This window comes from Xenopus laevis, chromosome 6L (genome assembly GCF_017654675.1).
Source record: "Xenopus laevis strain J_2021 chromosome 6L, Xenopus_laevis_v10.1, whole genome shotgun sequence".
NCBI lineage: Eukaryota > Metazoa > Chordata > Amphibia > Anura > Pipidae > Xenopus > Xenopus laevis.
In genome coordinates, this window is record NC_054381.1 from 53,812,430 (window position 1) to 53,830,411 (window position 17,982).

Below are 17,982 nucleotides of genomic sequence, written 5' to 3' on the forward strand. Positions count from 1 at the left end.
AATGTCAATAATGAAGACTTGTTTATACAATACACTGTAGGGAATGGCTGTAATGGCTCTGTTTGGATATTTGTGCATAAGGGGCTGATGGAGAATAGTTCACATACCTGTAGTTTTTTTAAGTAAATTATTTTGTTCCCCACAAAAACAGTGCCTTACTAAAAATTACATGAAGATACACAAATACAGAAAGTAGATTTTGATGATAGTATCCCTTTAAATATCACCTCCTGGGCACGTGTTCGCACAGATCATCATGCTACCTGACTTGACAACTGCAGTAGCCATTGGTGTGCACACACTAAAAGATTGTTATGTCATGCTTGCACTTCATTTCAGCCAATCACTGCTAGATAAATGTAAACTTTTAGTAACCCACTATCAAAGAATAAGCTGGGAAGGGGGATTCAAAAACAAGTAACTGGAAGGCAATAAATTCTGAGCAGACAACTGCAGAAAAGTTGCACAAACGCAAATCGTATAAGTTAGTATGGGTAACTACTCTGCTCTTCCCAAGAAATGGACTGCAGGGGATGTTAATACTATGCACTAGCAAAGCTCATACATTGCCCATTAGGTTGGTACCTTTACTGAAAAGATATAAAATGCCAACTCTATACTTTTACACATGCCAGAAAAACAGAAGGTTGGTTGATTCTGAGTGCCACAAAATAATTGCAAAATGATTAAGGATAACAAGAGAAAAACACTACATATGATTTATTTAGTAAAATCGCAGTGGAAGGAGCACCCCCCCCCACTCAGGGCAAATACACATTTGAATGATATGCAGGTTTACAGTAGGAGGGAGTATATAGAATTACTTGTCCTGCCAGTGCCAAGTGTCCTGGCTATGACTGCATGCTATATTGGCACACTTAGAGCAATGAGCTTGTTGATACAAAACAAGATCAAGCTTAGTTACTGTATGTTCTTTAATAAATATGTCTCACTATTTTCTTTTCAAACTGAACTCCAGTTTAACCAATAAAGTGCATGTTATAAATAACAAGGCTGAAACTCAGGTCAATCTGTGAATAATAAGCGTTTCTCTGGCTCTGCAAGTAAAGAATTTCCATTTTTTCCATCAGCACTTTCCCTGGTCTCTATACAGCATCATCTAGCAAGCTCTATGCTATGTTCAATTTATGTACTGGGCTATGCTGTGTGTGTCATAGGCAGTGATAGTATCACATGGTGTTCCCTTTTCTTCATGTTTGGGGGTTAACTGATCTCAATGATACACTGGCACTGGACATCACTAGCTACCCGAGGCACCACTGAAACTGAAAGGAAAGCTATATCCTGATTTTAACTAGATTATCTCCATACCTTATTATAGGGCTGGTCAACACTGCTGCTGTTGTTGGCCATAGACACAAAGATCCGATCGTACGAATCATTGTGCGATTGGACTCCCATCTCCTGACCTGCCACTAACCATTCCGATCAAAAATAGTACAAAAGAACAGATGAGCCGATGTTCTGCCCCTGACAGCAATCGTACAAAAGTTATGTCCGACAAAATCTAGTGACAGTCTCCCTCTGAAAATCGTACGATCGGCAATACATGCAGAGATATTACCCGCAGCCGACAGAAATCTTTTAACCTGTCCGATCAACCAAACGACCGATCTCCGCGGGACGAAAAATGTCTCTCCACACACGGTCCAGAAATCGTACGAATCCTTTGCGTCTATGGCCAGCTTTAGACTATACCACATAAAGACGGGAAATAATAGCTTAGAGGTTGCTAGAGTCACACTGGATAGCCGGCAAGGCCTGGTGGCTGTAGCAGAAAAGTAAAGGCTGTACAGTGCTTAGAATTTTGCTTTACTGCATATTAAAGTTATGCAAAAGTGGGAGCTCTTATACTACTAAAATAGCTAATTTAGCTGTTTCAGCAAGTCAAATATGTATCTGTTGATAAAGCTACTTATTATGTTTGTGAACGCAAAGAATAAAATGTTATTTTAGAAATGCACACAAGCCTTAAATCATATGTAATATGTGTCATGAAATATGTTGAAACTATGGGCCGATTTCTAGCACCGTGCTCCTGCAAAACTGCTATAAGCACCAGAACTGGTGTTTGGCTAAAGAAGATGGGAGCTGTAGATTACCAATGCAGCTAGAAAACCAAGCTTGGCAAAATATAGTTTAAATAGGTTTTCAAAAAGAAAGTAAGTCCCTATTATTATTTATTTCCTCTGCAGCCAGACAGGAAATGGGAAACAGGAGAGGTGAAAGAATTCCAGGTTCCCTACTGAGGGCATGTACCAAGTGAAACAGAGATGCCAAAAAGCTTATTTATGAACATGTCAATTAACTTTCTTTTACTACTATGGAAAATTCTGTATCAATGGAATTAAGGATTTTAGAAGGGGACTGTAATGTGCAGCTGGTCACTTCAATATAAACAACAATGAAATATTACATTTTAAATTAAAATTTACACTAGATTAACTTTAGAGAGAAAAAAAAAAGAGGAGGGGCCTTAAAACCACAAATACTGATTACATTTATTGAACTGCATGTTGAAGACCACAAAATTAGCAGATTATGCAATATATAGACTTTGCAGCACTGAAACTGGCTGGAAACCTATTTTAGATTTCAGTATTAACCATGTGGCACAATGAAGAGAGAGAGAGATGGAAGCATTATCCAGTTTTTTGATGGTCTCGTTTTAATCACAGAGACTGCACAGAGAACATTCTTTATTTATTTCTCATCTTACCTTGCATGCTGCCCTATACCGTTTTATTGTCTAATACTATTCCTGCTCGCAAGCTTTGCAATATTTCTGATGCATGCTTTGAATATCTGCTTGAGCACAATGATCAGAATAAAATTTTAAAATATTTCCCTTTAATTTCATATAGTCTCCAGGGGATTACTCATACTGTCTGGAAATATCTTAAGGTGCCCCAATAGGAAGATTTATAGCATTTTATTATAAGACTTTAAAATGTGTTAATTTGAGGGAACATGTATTTGCGTTCTGTTATACAGTGAATATCAGTTGCCATGGGGTAGATTTATCAAAGAGTGAAGTTAATAGTGAAGTTCCGCCACTAGAGTGAAATTCCGCCACTCTCCATTTATTTCTATGGGATTTTTATAGGCATATTTATCAAAGGGTGAACTTTCACTTTCACCCATTGATAAATACGCCTTTCAAAATCCCATAGAAATTAATTGAGAGCTGCGGAATTTCACTCTAGTGGCGGAACTTCACTCTTTGATAAATTTACCCCCATGTGTTAAAGCATGGTTTATAATATCCAGTGAATAAGGGGTTATTACCAGGCAACATAATCAGATTTCCTGATCTAGTGAAGACAGAGGCGTCAGTTACTGTGGGTGTGCAGATGTACATATTTGTGTCTGGCCTAGCTGCGCAAGACTGTATGGATAGTCTAAATAATAAATTAGGTATTCGGATTAGTAGTGTTTATCCTGATATCACCATAAAAATACACATCCACCATTCATTCATGTTCCAGAACCCAATTTTAAGGGAAATGTTTAATCAGTAACACTTTTCTCAGCATTCTCAGCATTCATGCCTGCTGCTGTTTGTCTAGTGTAAAAGTAAAAATGAATAACTGAAATCCCTGCTTGTTTTTCACTTGCACCAAAATGAGGTTCTAGCTTTCCCCATATATAGACACAGCCTCAGTATTCAGTGTGCTACATTCATTATATCAAGTCACATTCCAGTCTCAACACAACCGCCCAAAACAAAGCTTAATTCTAGAATTGAGAATGGTGGAAAGCAAGAGAACACTCATAGGAACTCTTCGGTCAACAGGCTAGATGGGCAGCTCAGTTCTTAGCTAAAGCTCCATGGGGGAGAGTTTTCTGCTTTTTGAAAAATGTAATAACTATTACGTTAGTTTGGGAATTAATTTCTCTACTTTGGAACCCACTAAAGACTCTATTGCTGGCTGACACCCATTTGTTGGTGATCTGCTTCTGGCTCCTCCTCCTCCACATCTGCGTTATATTCCTCAAAAGTGTCATCATCCACGTCAGGGAGGCCAAGCAGCTGTGAACAAAACAAAGGGGAAACTATTAGAAAGCAGCGACTTTCAGTGATTTCTTGTTTACATAATCATCATCTGAAGACATCTAGCATGCTCTATGCTATGCTCAGTATGAAACATGCTATAGAGCAGTGATCCCCAACCAGTAGCTCGCGGGCAACATATTGCTCACCAACCCCTTGGGTATTGTTCCCAAAGGCCTCAAAGCAGGTGCTCATTTTTGAATTCCAGGCTTGGAGGCATTGATACACTGGCACTGGACATCACTAACTACCTGAGGCACAACTAAAATTCAAAAGAAAGCTATATCCTGATTTTAACTAGATTATCTCTGCCATACCTTATTACAAGACTCGTCAAAACTGCTGCTGTTAGACTATACCACATAAAGACTCAAAATAATAGCTTAAAAGTTGCTAGAGAGTCACACTGGATAGCCAGCAAGGCCTGTGGTTGTAGCAGAAAAGTAAAAACTGTACAGTCCAGGTTTCTATCTGCTTACAATTTTGCTTTACTGCATATCAAAGTTATGCAAAAGTGGGCACTCATACTGCTAAAATAGCCAATTTAGCTGTTTCAGCAATAGTCAAATATTTATCTATTGATCCAGCTACTTATTATGTGTGTGAAGGCAAACATGCTAAAGAATAAAATGTTACTTTAGAAATGCACACAAGCCTTAAATCATAAGTAATATGTGTCATGAAATATGTTGAAACTATGGGCCAACTTCGAGCACCCTGTAATTACTGGAAGTATGCAACTTGACTTTATTTTGCATGGGCTTTTGTTTATTTAGCTTGTTTCTACTAAAGAAGTACTATCACTTTTTTATTGAAATATTTACATTATTTTTTTTTCCTTTAACTTTACTAGACGCAATGATAGTTTCCCTTTAAAAAGCGGTGCCCTATAGCTTAACTACTACTGAATTACACATCAACTATGTGGCTAACTACCATGCAAAGACATGGTCCAAATCCTCTAGGATTTAAGAAATCGAACCTGGACTGTCTGTTTAATGAAAATGTAATTAGAGTGTACAGCAGTGCTTTTTCACTACTGGTGGGCGAACGCAGGTATAGATTTCCTTTAAATTTATTTATAGATCTCGCAGAAGAAAAGAGACTTACAGGTCTGAAAGACTTGAAGACTTTTTCCAGTATTTCATTCAGAGTTTTCTTGCCACAGGAGGAAATATAATCCTGGGCTAGCTGTAGGAAAGGCAAGCAGTCCTCACTCTCACTCCATACATGCTGCAAAACACAAGTACAGAATGTTAGAAAGATTTATAAGCACCCAGACACCTGTATAAGACATCCCTGTCAAACACAGCCAAAGAGAAAATGTTCTAGCATGAGAGCAGTTTTAACAAATGATGGTTTTCCTACTTCCATTGCATGTTTATTTTTAATAGAGAGAGTACTATTGCTATTTCTGCCTACACATGTGTACCACACACAAAAACTGTCCCACTGCGATACCAATTATGGATGGCTAATTACAATGAAGAACGACAGCTTTTGCAGTGGCATTTGTGCTGCTTCTTTGATTACAGGCTTAACCAGCTTTGCATTGTTAACAAACACAATCATCTCTATACACACACTTTTCTTATGGCACTTCATGACACAGAGTTCATCATTGCAAATTTCCACTATCACAGACACAAAATGCAACCCAAACGCTCTTCTTTATATAAACCACACGTTAGTCTGCCTGCTCATTTTTATCTGCCAAGTCATGTTTAAAGGTAAAATTCAACAAATAAACTTATGATGTAGGAAGCAGAATTCTCTGATGATCTGGAACTTATTTTCTATTCTTTTAGCCTTCATGGTTTCTAAATTATTGTTATCTGCAGCTCTCCAGTATGGAATGATGCTTTTATAAGGCTGCTAGGGCCCAACTTAAGGTGGACACGATAAGATCCTCTCGTTTTGGAAAGGTCACCAAAATAGCGGATCTTAACCCGATATGCCCACCAGGCAGGGCGATATTGGGTTAATTTGATTGTTCGGCCCTAGGGCCAAACGATCAGATTACAACGAATGGAAATGATCACCGGCAGGACGAGGACCGCATAAACTAGCTGATGCGATCATCGATCAGCCAAAAAAAAATCGACCTGCCCAATCTATATCTGGCCGATTTTTTGCCTGAAATCAATCGGGGAGACCTGTCGGAACGCCCCCTACACGGACCAATATGATGCTGAATTGGTCTAAAGGACCGATAACGGCAGTTTTTATGTGCCCGTGTATGGCCACCCTTAGCATAGCAACCGAGCAGTTCAATTGCAGACTGGAAAACAGGAGGGATCTGAATAGAAAGAGAAGAGCTAAAAATTTAAAAAAATACAGTAAATATATACTGGGGCTGAATTGTGCAAAGTGTGCCCATCTTCTGTAAAAAATAATAAAAAACATGTGGCTCTGGTGTGTTCTTGTGAAGGGAGATTAGTTGGCTGTGGTTAAATCTGCAGGCATACGGGGAGATTAGTCACCCATCGACAAATCTTCTCTACTGCGGGTGACTAATCCCCCTGAAATGCCTTCCCGCCAGCAAGAATACGAATCGGCAGCGGGATGACATATGAATCGCTTTGGATTTCCGTAGTCGCCCAAACTTTACTCATAAGGCAACTTCAGAAATCTGAAGCGACTACTTTCCCCGTCTGCCACCACCCTGAAAATGCTTTCCCACGGCAATAAACGGTTTCCTCGAGAGCCAACCTCGGAAAAAACAAAGATCTGCTTATGTTTTCCTATTGGTGATCTACTTTGTTGCCAGAAGAAAAGCATTTGACAGATTTGTCACCCACAGTAGAGCAGATTTAACTGCACATGTCAAATCGCCCCATCTGCCATCATTCCAAAGTGTTAAAGGTTCGGCAACTGCATTTGCACTCCAAAACCCACTGAACTGATTGGGGCTCATTTATAAACAGTGGACAAATGTGGGCGTTTGTACTAACCCATAGCAACCAATTAAATAAACTTTGACGGTTCAATTTTGCAGCGGATTGAAAAAAGTCAGCCACTGATTGGTTGCTGTGTGTTACTGCCCAGGAGCAAATTTGCCCAGTGTTTATAAATATGCCCTATTAACATTATAAATAAACAACAAGGTTTGGAAAGTTGTTGCCTGCTGCTTCTGAGGGCTTAGGGAGAAGCAGGGCAGAAATTCTGAGATCTTGATGCATATGAAAAAATGCTTTTCAATTGCAAATACTGCGGTAATAATAAACTAAAGCTGTTTTGCCATTTCCCTCTCAGCCCAGTAAATCTATTTTGAAAATGCATTTTACATTTTTTTAACCATTTAGTTGCTTTACATGATGATGACTTGCTGTCAATGTTATTGTAATTTTCTGCAAAGAATAAGTCTTTTTCTCTATTAAAACTAAAAAACAAAAACCACCATAGAAACCATATATGCAATGAATAAAGTGTTGTGTGCATATTCATAGTAAATAAATAAGACTGTAGAAGACAGGATGCACTGAAAACAAACAAGAGGGAAGAGAAGTAAAAGGAAAACTACAACATCAGATCTAGTAAAATATGACTCAAAGCACAAAATAAAGAAATAAGCGGATACAGGTATGGAACCTGTTATCCAGAATGCTCTGGACCTGTGGTTTTCCAGATAATGGATCTTTCCGTAATTTAGATCTTCATACCTTAAGTCTACTAGAAAATCATGTAAACATTAAATAAGCCCAATAGACTGATTTTGCTTCCAATAAAGCTTAATTGTATCTTAGTTTGGATCAAGTGCAAGGTACGGTTTAATTATTACAGAGAAAAAGAAAATCATTTTTAAAAATTTGTATTATTTGGATAAAATGGAGTTGATAGGAGATGGCCTTTCTGTAATTTGGAGCTTTCTGGATAACAGGTTTCCAGATAACGGATCCCATACCTGTATAAAAAAGGACTCCAGTCAAAACAGTCAATATCTGCAATATTAATAATCTAAGGATATAACGTTTTTCTGCAAATGTGTATATGTATCTTAATCTTTAGAGCCTTGGGTTGGGTGCATGACAAGCTAATAAACAGGCAGAACCTGGGGCAAATAAAAGAATCTGATGACTACATTAGTAATTCAGCCCTGTAACAGACCTCGCTTGTGCGCCAGAAGCGATTACCATGTTTGTTCTTTTACTTCACAATATTTATTTTATTTGCATAACATCATTTCAACTTTTAAATTATATGGAGAGCTGTTAAAGAGCCAATGGCATATTGAGCAAAAACAACTCTTCAGATGTGCCTGTCTATTTCTGAATCAACAGGGAGACTGTCATTAAATAGTAAGAGCATGAACAGGTTTAGGGCAATTTGTTATTTTTAGCCATGGCCGGTAAATGCTTTTTGTGCCATTGCCCTAATGTTCCTAGCATTAACCTGCCATACACTGAACTCTTAATTTGCCAAATGAAGAAATTTCCCCAACTCCAGAAGCCATGGTAAATGGCTTTATAAAGTTTATCGTGGCTAGAAGGGGCAAGGGAAAATATACTGGTTAAATAGAGTAGACATTTAAGAGTCATAACACTAGAACTGGTCTATTGTGGTGTTTTCTACCCTTAGGGCTTAACTCCAAGGGTGTTTTTCGTCGGATCGGCGCGGCTACAAGTTGGATTCGGTCACAGACGTCAATATATAAAAAGTCGCAGGTAAAAACTACACGGTAAAACTGTCGGATAAAGACACTGCTTTCTGCGTTCACATCCGACAGTCGTGTCATATGTAATGTAGTTTTTATCTGCAACTTTTCATTGAGTCCCATTATATTTTGAAGTGACTGCATCCGATTTGTTACCTGTGTTTTGTCAACTGCGTCAATCCGACAAAAAAACGCCCATGAAGTTTAGCCCTTAATAACAAACAGTATAAATTAAAAGTCAAATGAGCAAAGTATGTTGAAAATTTTGACTAAAACAGGGCAATTAAAATTTGAGAGTCTTAGATGATTTCTTGAACAAGAATAATATAATAAGGCTATTGTGATTCTATATATCAGTATATATACTTTATATATATAAGTGTATAGACAGGTCAGTATACAAATGTGTATGTATGTGCACTGTGGGTCATTTGGAGGGGATTAGCTTGATGGACTTCTGCCTTTTTTCAACCCAACTATGTTGACTGTCACCATTAACAATAGTAAAACACACAAACAGAGGTATATAGCAGCTATAATTACCATTATTAAAAACAGATCAAGGTTCACGTATATACAAGGATAGTACAAATTCATCTGGCTGTTTGAATTTACAAATTACTTTCTACTTAATGGGAAAATAGTCAGCATATAAGAAGGGTTTACTTTTAGTGCAGTTAAAGGTTAGGTGCAGTTAATTCCAACTGAAAGGGGGCACCAAGGAATCCTTGTCTGGAGCCTCTAAACTTGATTCATATTTTTGCTGTTTGGTTGCATTGTTTCAGCAAGATTGGTACTTATGATTCGCTTTGCTACATTGGTAAAGTTTTAGCCTGTAACCATGAACCTGTATTGGGCTCTTAGGGTTAGTCTGGCCTTCCGTAGCCTAATTCACACACTCATTTTTAGATGCACCAAGCTGTGTTCAAGAGGCAGGACATTTTCAAAGCAAAAAAGAATAATCTGTCATTAACAAAAGCAATATGATTATAGAAAATAAAATCTATTAATAAATAATGTTGGGCATCAGGTCTTGTTCACAGTTTTGTTTATGCAATTGTGGTTGGACGAATAGATTGTACTATTAGGTGCCAGAGCAATACACTGATGTCTTTGAAAAAACAAGGTCTAATTAACATTAGGAAACTAAGCCTCAATGAAAAATAGTGTAGCTAGAGGACTAGCTGACCACAGCCCTTTTTTCTTTTTAAGCCTTAATGGGCTTAATAATGAATAAATGCAATGTTATTACAAATATGGGGTAAATATGATCAACTAACAGATGAATGGTGGGACTTGCCTATAAGCATCAACTAAATCTCCCAAACGCCATTAGTAGTGCCAGTAAAATCAGGTAACTGCACTGTCAGTTGAAGGTGAACCACTCCTTTAAAGAAACAATATACAGGTATAGGATCAATTATCCGGAAACCTGATATCCAGAAAGCTCCGAATTACGTAATGGCTGTCTCCCATAGACTCCATTTTATCCAAATAATCCAAATTTTTAAAAATGATTTCCTTTTTCAACGGTAATAATAAAACAGTAGCTTGTACTTGATCCCAACTAAGATATAATTAATCCTTATTGGAAGGAAAACCAGCCTATTGGGTTTATTTAATATTTAAATGAATTTCCAGTAGACTTAAGGCATAAAGACCCAAATTACGGAAAGATCCGTTATCCGGAAAACCCCAGTTCCCGAGCATTCTGGATAACAGGTCCTGTACCTGTTACTATCACTGATCCATATAGAAGGCAACAGTGTAAAATCTTTTCAGCAGCACAAACAGAACTGCAAGGAATCCACCCCAGAAATACATCAGCACTATAAGATAGAGAGCACCTAGGAATAAAAAAAGGCAGGTAGAACATAGAAATTCCCCATGCTAAAGGCATTAAACAGCAGTTTTGCTCCACACTGCTATCTCCAAACCATGAGGAATACAAACAGGATTTTATGGTCAGGAGTAGATTGTGCCACAATGAGGCGGCTCCAGAAAGGCTGGGGGAGAGGGAAATGGGCACTATTATACTCTCAACAGTAAAGTTACCAGGAGTGGCTTTTTGTTGCTCCTAACACATTCGGAGCTGCCGCCTGAGAGGAGTTACTCAACTAACCTCATTGGCACAGCACCCCTGTATACTATGTCAACCCCAAGCCCCAATATTCTACTGCTGCCTCTGTATTTTAGGGCTGTAGCTCCAGCAAGCACTAACTCAATTGTATAGGACAGTGCTGTCAAACTTCTGTGGTAGCCTTTGTATCACAGACAGCACCATCCTTGAATGTATTTTCTTAAAACGCCTTTATTGAGACATAGGCTCTTGACCCAGATAAAACACAACGTTTCAGACCTGCATAGGTCTTTTTTCAAGCTTGAAAAAAGACCTATGCAGGTCTGAAACGTTGTGTTTTATCTGGGTCAAGAGCCTATGTCTCAGAATGTATTTTCTTAAAACGCCTTTATTGAGACATAGGCTCTTGACCCAGATAAAACAGAACGTTTCAGACCTGCATAGGTCTTTTTCCAAGCTTGAAAAAAGACCTATGCAGGTCTGAAACGTTGTGTTTTATCTGGGTCAAGAGCCTATGTCTCAATAAAGGCGTTTTAAGAAAATACATTCATGGATGGTGCTGTCTGTGATACAAAGGATTCGAAAATCAGTTGGTGGTGGAAACTGTGAGACCTGCACCAAATGAAAAGATTTTTGGAGGTATGAGTGGTGACTAAACTCTTGCTAAACTTCTGTGATAGTACAGGGCTTTAGGGGTGTGAACAATAGAGGTGTTACAGGTGTGAACAATGCAGGAGCTAAACCTGGCTATAGACGCAAAAATCGAGGATTCCTCCGATTTTCGGACCATGTGCGGAGAGTCCCGACATTTTTCGTCCGGTGGAGATTTGTCGTTTGGTCGATCGGACAGGTTAAAAGATTTCTATTGGCTGCCGATAATTTCTCACCAGCTTTGACGGACATAACTTTCTTACAATTGCTGTCAGGGGCAGAACATCGGCTGATTTGTTCTTTTCTACTTTATTTGATTGGAATGGTTAGTGGCAGGTCGAGAGATGGGGAAGTCCGATCATTTTTGCATCTATGGGCAGATTTACTGTCTGAATTTGAAATGTAAACAATGCAGGGGCCACCATCTCAGTACTGATACATTTTAGGGAAGAGACACACGTAGAGATTCGGGTAACTGAAGGAAATTTCGGATTACTTTAGAAATGAAGCATTCCGAGTGCCATAGCAAGGCATTGCAGGGAGATTAGTCGCCTGAAGATGAAATTTGTCGCTGGGCGACCAATCTCCCCGAATCTCCACGTGTGACTCTGCCCTTAAAGTGTACACAAGGTAAACAGTCACTGTAGGCAACTTTCACCGGACGTGAATAAGCTTGAACAATATGATAGACAACAACCCTTAGTAAGCAGAAACACGCAGGGAAATTCTTATAGGGAAAATATTTTCAGAATAAGCAGAATTTTTTTTAGACCACTGAAGCATAATGCAGCTGGTTACTCTGCCAGAGATGCGGCACACACACACATAGCAAGATAGGTCATAGGGGAATGGAAGAAGCACCAGTGCCTTAAAGCTTTCTAAAGGGTTTATGTTATGATGAATATGTTTTATACTGAAAGAGGCTACATATTATTTCAATATTTACTAGTACCTGGATTCTCTAATAATCTTCCTCGAGAAAATTAACTTTATTAACCCTGTGCTTGTGTACAAAGCCGTGACCCTTGTTGGGCAAACATAATGGTATATCTAAAGTGGAGAAAAAATAGGAAATGGCCTGGAACCATAGGAGCCATCTGTTCAGCAGGACCTATCAATCAGTGAGAAGGTTCTGCAGTAAAAAAAAAAACATTCCATATATTTCACATCTGTGAGCCAGGGAACATATTTTGACCTCTGATCTTCTACACAGACGTATTTCAGGCAAACAGGTGCTCATTTACTAAAAATTTGCTTTGGGTTAATACGAAGGTAGAAAAATGGTGGCGTGATCGTAAGTAGGTCTTAAAATCACTTGACTGAGGCAAAGGGACCTTATAGGTTTCTTATTAATACATGTCCATCCATATGCATATTTGAGTCACAATAACCATGACTGCTAATGGAGATTAAAGGGGCAGTATATCCTCTTTATTCAACACAAGTTCAATGAATAGGACTTGTGCAAAACAAACTTTTGCCTATTGTTTTAAGCATAAAACAATATGGTTTTTATTATTACTTGGGCTAAACAGGACAATTTAAGCTACTCCATGTTTGATCCTTGCAAGATGGATAATTAAAATAACAGTGCACAGATAATTCTCCTGAATTGTAGTCTCCTGCTTATCTGTAAGCCAAAACAAGCACAACAAAGGGATGAAGGAAGTTTTTTTTCCTCATGCAGCTTGATACATGATGTCAACATTCATATATAGCGCATTAACAATTTATTATTTAGAGCACATATAAACACACAATAAACCCGACACATTCCCTTGAGGATACTTCCATCCCTGCTTATTCAAATACACAACACAGTGTAGCCTTTTCTATGCACTTACAGCAAAGTGGATACTCTTCCAAAACAAAATTCATGAAGCTTAAAAAAAAGGTAGGCATGTCTATTCACCTACAAAGCAGAGTTAGATTATTTAAAATAAAACACACTATGTAAACTTGCATGGAACACTAAATTTGCTCTCCAGTGGGGACATCTGGATCCAGACCTTATTTGGAGGGTCATTAAACACTGGGAGGCCATCTTAGGCTGGTGCAACCTTGCATGTATGGGTGCCCTTAGTTTATGTCTGAGCACAGTGCCTCATACGATAGAGCGGGACTGGCTGTTTCAATAAGGGCTTGTCCAATAAAAATTTTAAATAAAAATGTTTAAAAAAAAACTTTTTTTAAAAAATGTGGTGTGTTAGGTGTGTGCTTTTTTAATAATGACCTGCAATGTTATTGGGTAGTTTATTTTTAAGCACCACAAGGTCTCTATGTAGAAAAAAACGACACAGGACAGAAGGTGGCCAATGTATTCTGTAAGGCAGCTGCTAGATTTAAGGTTTTCTGCCAAAGCAGCTGTTCCAGCACTCTGGATAGGAGACTAAAATGGAGCAGATTCCATTCAGGGCGTTTTCTAAACTGACCTCAGTACAAGCATTTCATAATGCCTTTACTTTTTTTTTTGCTACACAACAATGTTATCTATAATCTGTGTGGCTAGCAAAATCAAAGCCAAGTCTAGGTATATGGTAGTTGTCCTGCCAGTATGTGATAGTAATGCCTACTGCAGATAAGGCCTTTGTTCGTACTAATTACTGCTTATGTACAGAACAAGGTCGGAGTGCTAGTGGTGGTACTCAAAAATGGCTTGTATTGAAGTTGAATACAACCTCGTTCAGTCATTTTAAACTGACTGAAAGAGGATCTGCAAAAAGTCCTCAATAAACTTTGTAATATATAATGAACAGATGGGATTCATAGAAAGGTACAGGTATCGGTTATCTAGAATGCTTGGGACCTGTGGTTTTCCAGATAAGGGGTATTTCTATAATTTGGATCACCAAATAATCAATCAACTAAAATATAATTTAAATATTAAATAAAAGCAGTAGGATGGTTTGGCTACCAATATGAATTCATGATATGTACTTTTATCAGTAACTTCTTCAAGCTTTTACCAAATGGACTTATGGTAATCAGCCAGATAAAAATGGCCTTAGGGACCTGCAGACTAGTTTATTCAGTCATCCAATAAGAGCATCAGCTTTGTAGGCTTATGATATAAAAATATCAATTACCACAACTTTCAGATAAAAGCTTTAGTATACAAGGATCAGAGCAATTATCTCCCTAAGAAACACTGATATTATAATTTGGATTAAAAGTTACACTACAATTGCTAAATTTGCAGAAAGACCAGCAAAAATGTTTGTCACAGTGACCTTCTTCCAGAAATGCTTCAGAAAGAAATACTCTCATGTGACCAAATGAAGCATTAATATGTTGTAGGGTGAGAGGACATGACTGGACAAAAGGAGTCTGAGATTGTTGGTAGTTTCCCAGGTTGAAGGGGTGGTGGAGTTCAAGTTTAAAGGCGCAAAATGATTACAATAAAAGCATGTTTAAAATTCATTGCAAATCATTGCTTTATTTTTACATGATCGACCTCACCCCTCTGAATTTGTAACCACCCCAACCCTTGCAGTCTATGTCAAGCTTTCAGATACAGAGGAGGTCTTATCTGTGGTGTAGTAATTTGTTTTGAAAACCTTTGTTTATACTGTTCTGTCTGATTCTGGCAAATGCCAGAAGGGCTACTATAAGATGCCATAGAAAGTGACTGCTTAATGGCCTGGTGAGGGGCTATGTAGGCCTCAATGTACTTTGAATGCCAGGGCCTATTTTGAATCACAGTCCAGAACTGGTTCTGTCTGGAAAGTAAATCTGGTTTTAGTTTATGCTCTGTTTAGTGCAAGAAATAACAAATCAGGTGGAGGTGGTTACTAGGAGATGAGGTAGAGGGAGGCATGGGTTCTGGAACTTCTGGTTGAAAGGCATGGCAACTCTTACAGTGGAGCTAGGTTATAAAAATATTACTGAAATCAGGCAATTCATGGAAGAGCTGTTGTTTGATATACAAAATTGATATGATGGAATTAAAATAAAAACGATAATGTTATATTTTGTACTAAGCTGTTTTTAATAAATACTCAATGCTTCTTTCATTCCCAGGTAAGTGCATTTTGTATTTATTTTATAGGGTTTGGCCTGTGAGTGAGGTATACCTTTAACTAAATTTCATCACTGGCCTTGTCATGTGATCTTAAACTGCCTTTACCCTAAATCATAAAAAGCAGTGTAGCAGCTCAAGCATGTGACAAAAGGGACAATTTAAATTCTAGTAGTTCTCCTGTAGTGCATCATGGATATAATGCTTCTTATATGTCCTGGGTTTGGAGATAGCTCCACTTTCTATTTCGGACGGTCACCTATTATGTAATGGTCCTAACACACAAGGCATCAGGAATGTACCAATGGTGACCAATATGGTTATATGCCCCTACAGTAGTAGCGCTGTGTGTTGTACTCTAACAGCTGACTGATAAACTCTCTCCAGTTCATGTGTATGTACATCAGTGATGGGCACAGAGGACTTTAACCAGCCACTGACATCATCAGATGTTGTGGGATTAGATAAAGCAGCAGTAACCTGACAGTTTGGAGCTCAAGCTATGTGCCCCAGGCCTTGCAAACCTGGGTGAGGAAGAACACTGAGGCAATGGCACTTTGCGCACTCTTTTGCACTTTATTACCTGCACTATGCTCTTTAGCCCCGTGCCTTTGGGCTGGGAGCTGAGACCATTTTTATATTCCGGCTGATAGGCCGGGGCAGCACACTGCCTAAAACACATTATTTACCCCACCCCTATTTATTTATTTTAAAAGCACTTAGCACTTTTTTTGGATGGGTGCAATACCTCCGGGTTTGTACTTGTCTAGGGGGGAGATGGTGGCCATCTGGTTCCTTCTCCCCCTGAACACTGGCCTATGATGGGCAGACCCGGACCTCTCCAGAGGTCGATCGTTCCTTTCCCTTCGGGGATCAGAGAAAGGGGCCCCCCTAGCTTTGCGGCAAAGGGGGCCTGAAGACCCTTGCCCCAGTCTGTGCCTTTTGTGCCAGGGGGGGTCGGGGATAAAGGGCTCCACCTTAGACTTTGGGTGCGAAGGTGGTTCCGAAGAAATCTTTTTATCTTGGCGCCTTTTGGGCCTGGTAATCCAGAGTTTTTATGGGGGGTCTTTTTTAAGAGTAAGTTCCATTGCACCCCTTGCACTTGTGTGACACTGGCACTGGGTGAAGGAGGCACGCTCGAGCTTCGAAAAAAAAGCAGTAACCCGACAGTTTCAGAGGATGGGTCAGTAGTATGTGAGGAAGAGCTGGTGGGCGACAGAGCTGATACTTATGTATAAAAACAGCACGATTGCTGCAGAGAGCCCAACAGACTGAATGTTTATGTGACAGGCAGGTGATCTACAAGGCACAGGGATGTTGATATTTGAGAATATGAGGAGGAGTGTTAAATACACATGATATATACTGCTCTGTCTATATAGCGGCCATACAATGCGCCCCCTGCCCACAGCCAGCGCCCCCGGGCCCCACCACAGTCCCACTTACAAAATGGTCCCCGCAGCCGCTCTCGGGGCAGAGCACGTAGAAGGAGACCCCGGGGTCGGCGTAGAAATCCATTCTTCGCTCGGTCTCCTCGGTGGCGATTAGATCGAAGGGAGTATTGGAGCACCATTTGTCCGCCACGTCCGCCAGCTGCTGGAAATCCATCCTCGGCTCTCTTCCCCCAATCAGCCCGCGATCCCCTGGGTATCCGCTTCCCGCGATGGGCAGCTCGCTGTAGCCTATGGGCGCATTGTTTACATGCTGCTCTTGAAGAGTGTAGGGAGGCTGAGGGGAGGCAGGGCCACGGATATGCAGAGGATGCCCGGGTATTGTTCGCCTTGTCGGCCGCCCTAAACACGCAGCTTGGAGTAGGGTTGCTGATGTGACGCAGGCAATGCAGATCAGTGATGTCAGAGCGGGCCCGGCCTCGCCAATTCTGTAGCGCGGGTGTCAACCCACGTGACGTCACCGAGGCGGTGCCCAACCAGGTTCTCTGCTGACAGGATGGAATGCTGGGAAATATTCTCTGCAGCATCCTTTAGGCGACAGCTTCAGTGTTTCTGTGAGAGATGTGCATTGACTGATTGACAGTTGGGCTATGGGTGCAATTAATACGAGGCAGATGAGATTTAAAGGGCCAAGCTGCAAGTTGTACATGTTTGGCTTCTTTTCTCATGAATCTTTACTGGTTTATATTACATTCCTAGTAGAAACAGGACAATATACAGTAGTGACATTAAAAAAAATAAAACGAGGCCTAAACCACAAACCAATATATTTCATACAGACATTTCCAATTGTTTTTTTTTTTAAATGTATTTATTGATATTGTTGATTGGTATTGTTATTTGTAAATGTAACTTTAATTGCAAGTAGTGTTTTGTTTCTGTTAGTCTGACTCCTGACAAAGCAGCATATAGTTCTCTTCCAGATCTGACTTCTGCTACATATTTTCAGGAGTCAGAGTCAACAGTGTCGATACCGGAAACAGACAGATTCTGCTTTTATACAGCAATTATATGAAATATGAAGCCAATGTTAGTAAAAAAAAATCGCACGCT

The 17,982-nt window shown here is 39.5% G+C and overlaps 1 protein-coding gene across 1 annotated transcript; it reads right to left on the reverse strand.

Moving 5' to 3' along the window:
• Positions 1–2,497: 2,497 nt before the first annotated feature.
• On the reverse strand, positions 2,498–17,393 carry LOC443805 (MGC83242 protein). Its single transcript, XM_041566033.1, has 3 exons — positions 16,925–17,393; positions 5,186–5,308; positions 2,498–4,054 (listed from the first exon to the last, which is right to left on the reverse strand). The coding sequence occupies exons 1-3, from the start codon at positions 17,084–17,086 to the stop codon at positions 3,944–3,946; spliced, it is 396 nt and encodes a 131-aa protein (XP_041421967.1). The 5' UTR covers positions 17,087–17,393; the 3' UTR covers positions 2,498–3,943.
• Between the last annotated feature and the right edge of the window lie 589 nt (positions 17,394–17,982).

What these genes read in the sequence shown, in the direction of transcription:
- LOC443805 (XM_041566033.1), bottom strand. Translation starts at nt 17,086, where the DNA reads ATGGATTTCCAGCAGCTGGCGGACGTGGCGGACAAATGGTGCTCCAAT. An exon ending in GCGGCTGCGGGGACCATTTT is followed by an intron (nt 5,309 to 16,924) that starts GTAAGTGGGACT and finishes TGTGTTTTGCAG; the next exon opens with CATGTATGGAGTGAGAGTGA. An exon ending in TCTTCAAGTCTTTCAGACCT is followed by an intron (nt 4,055 to 5,185) that starts GTAAGTCTCTTT and finishes TTTTGTTCACAG; the next exon opens with CTGCTTGGCCTCCCTGACGT.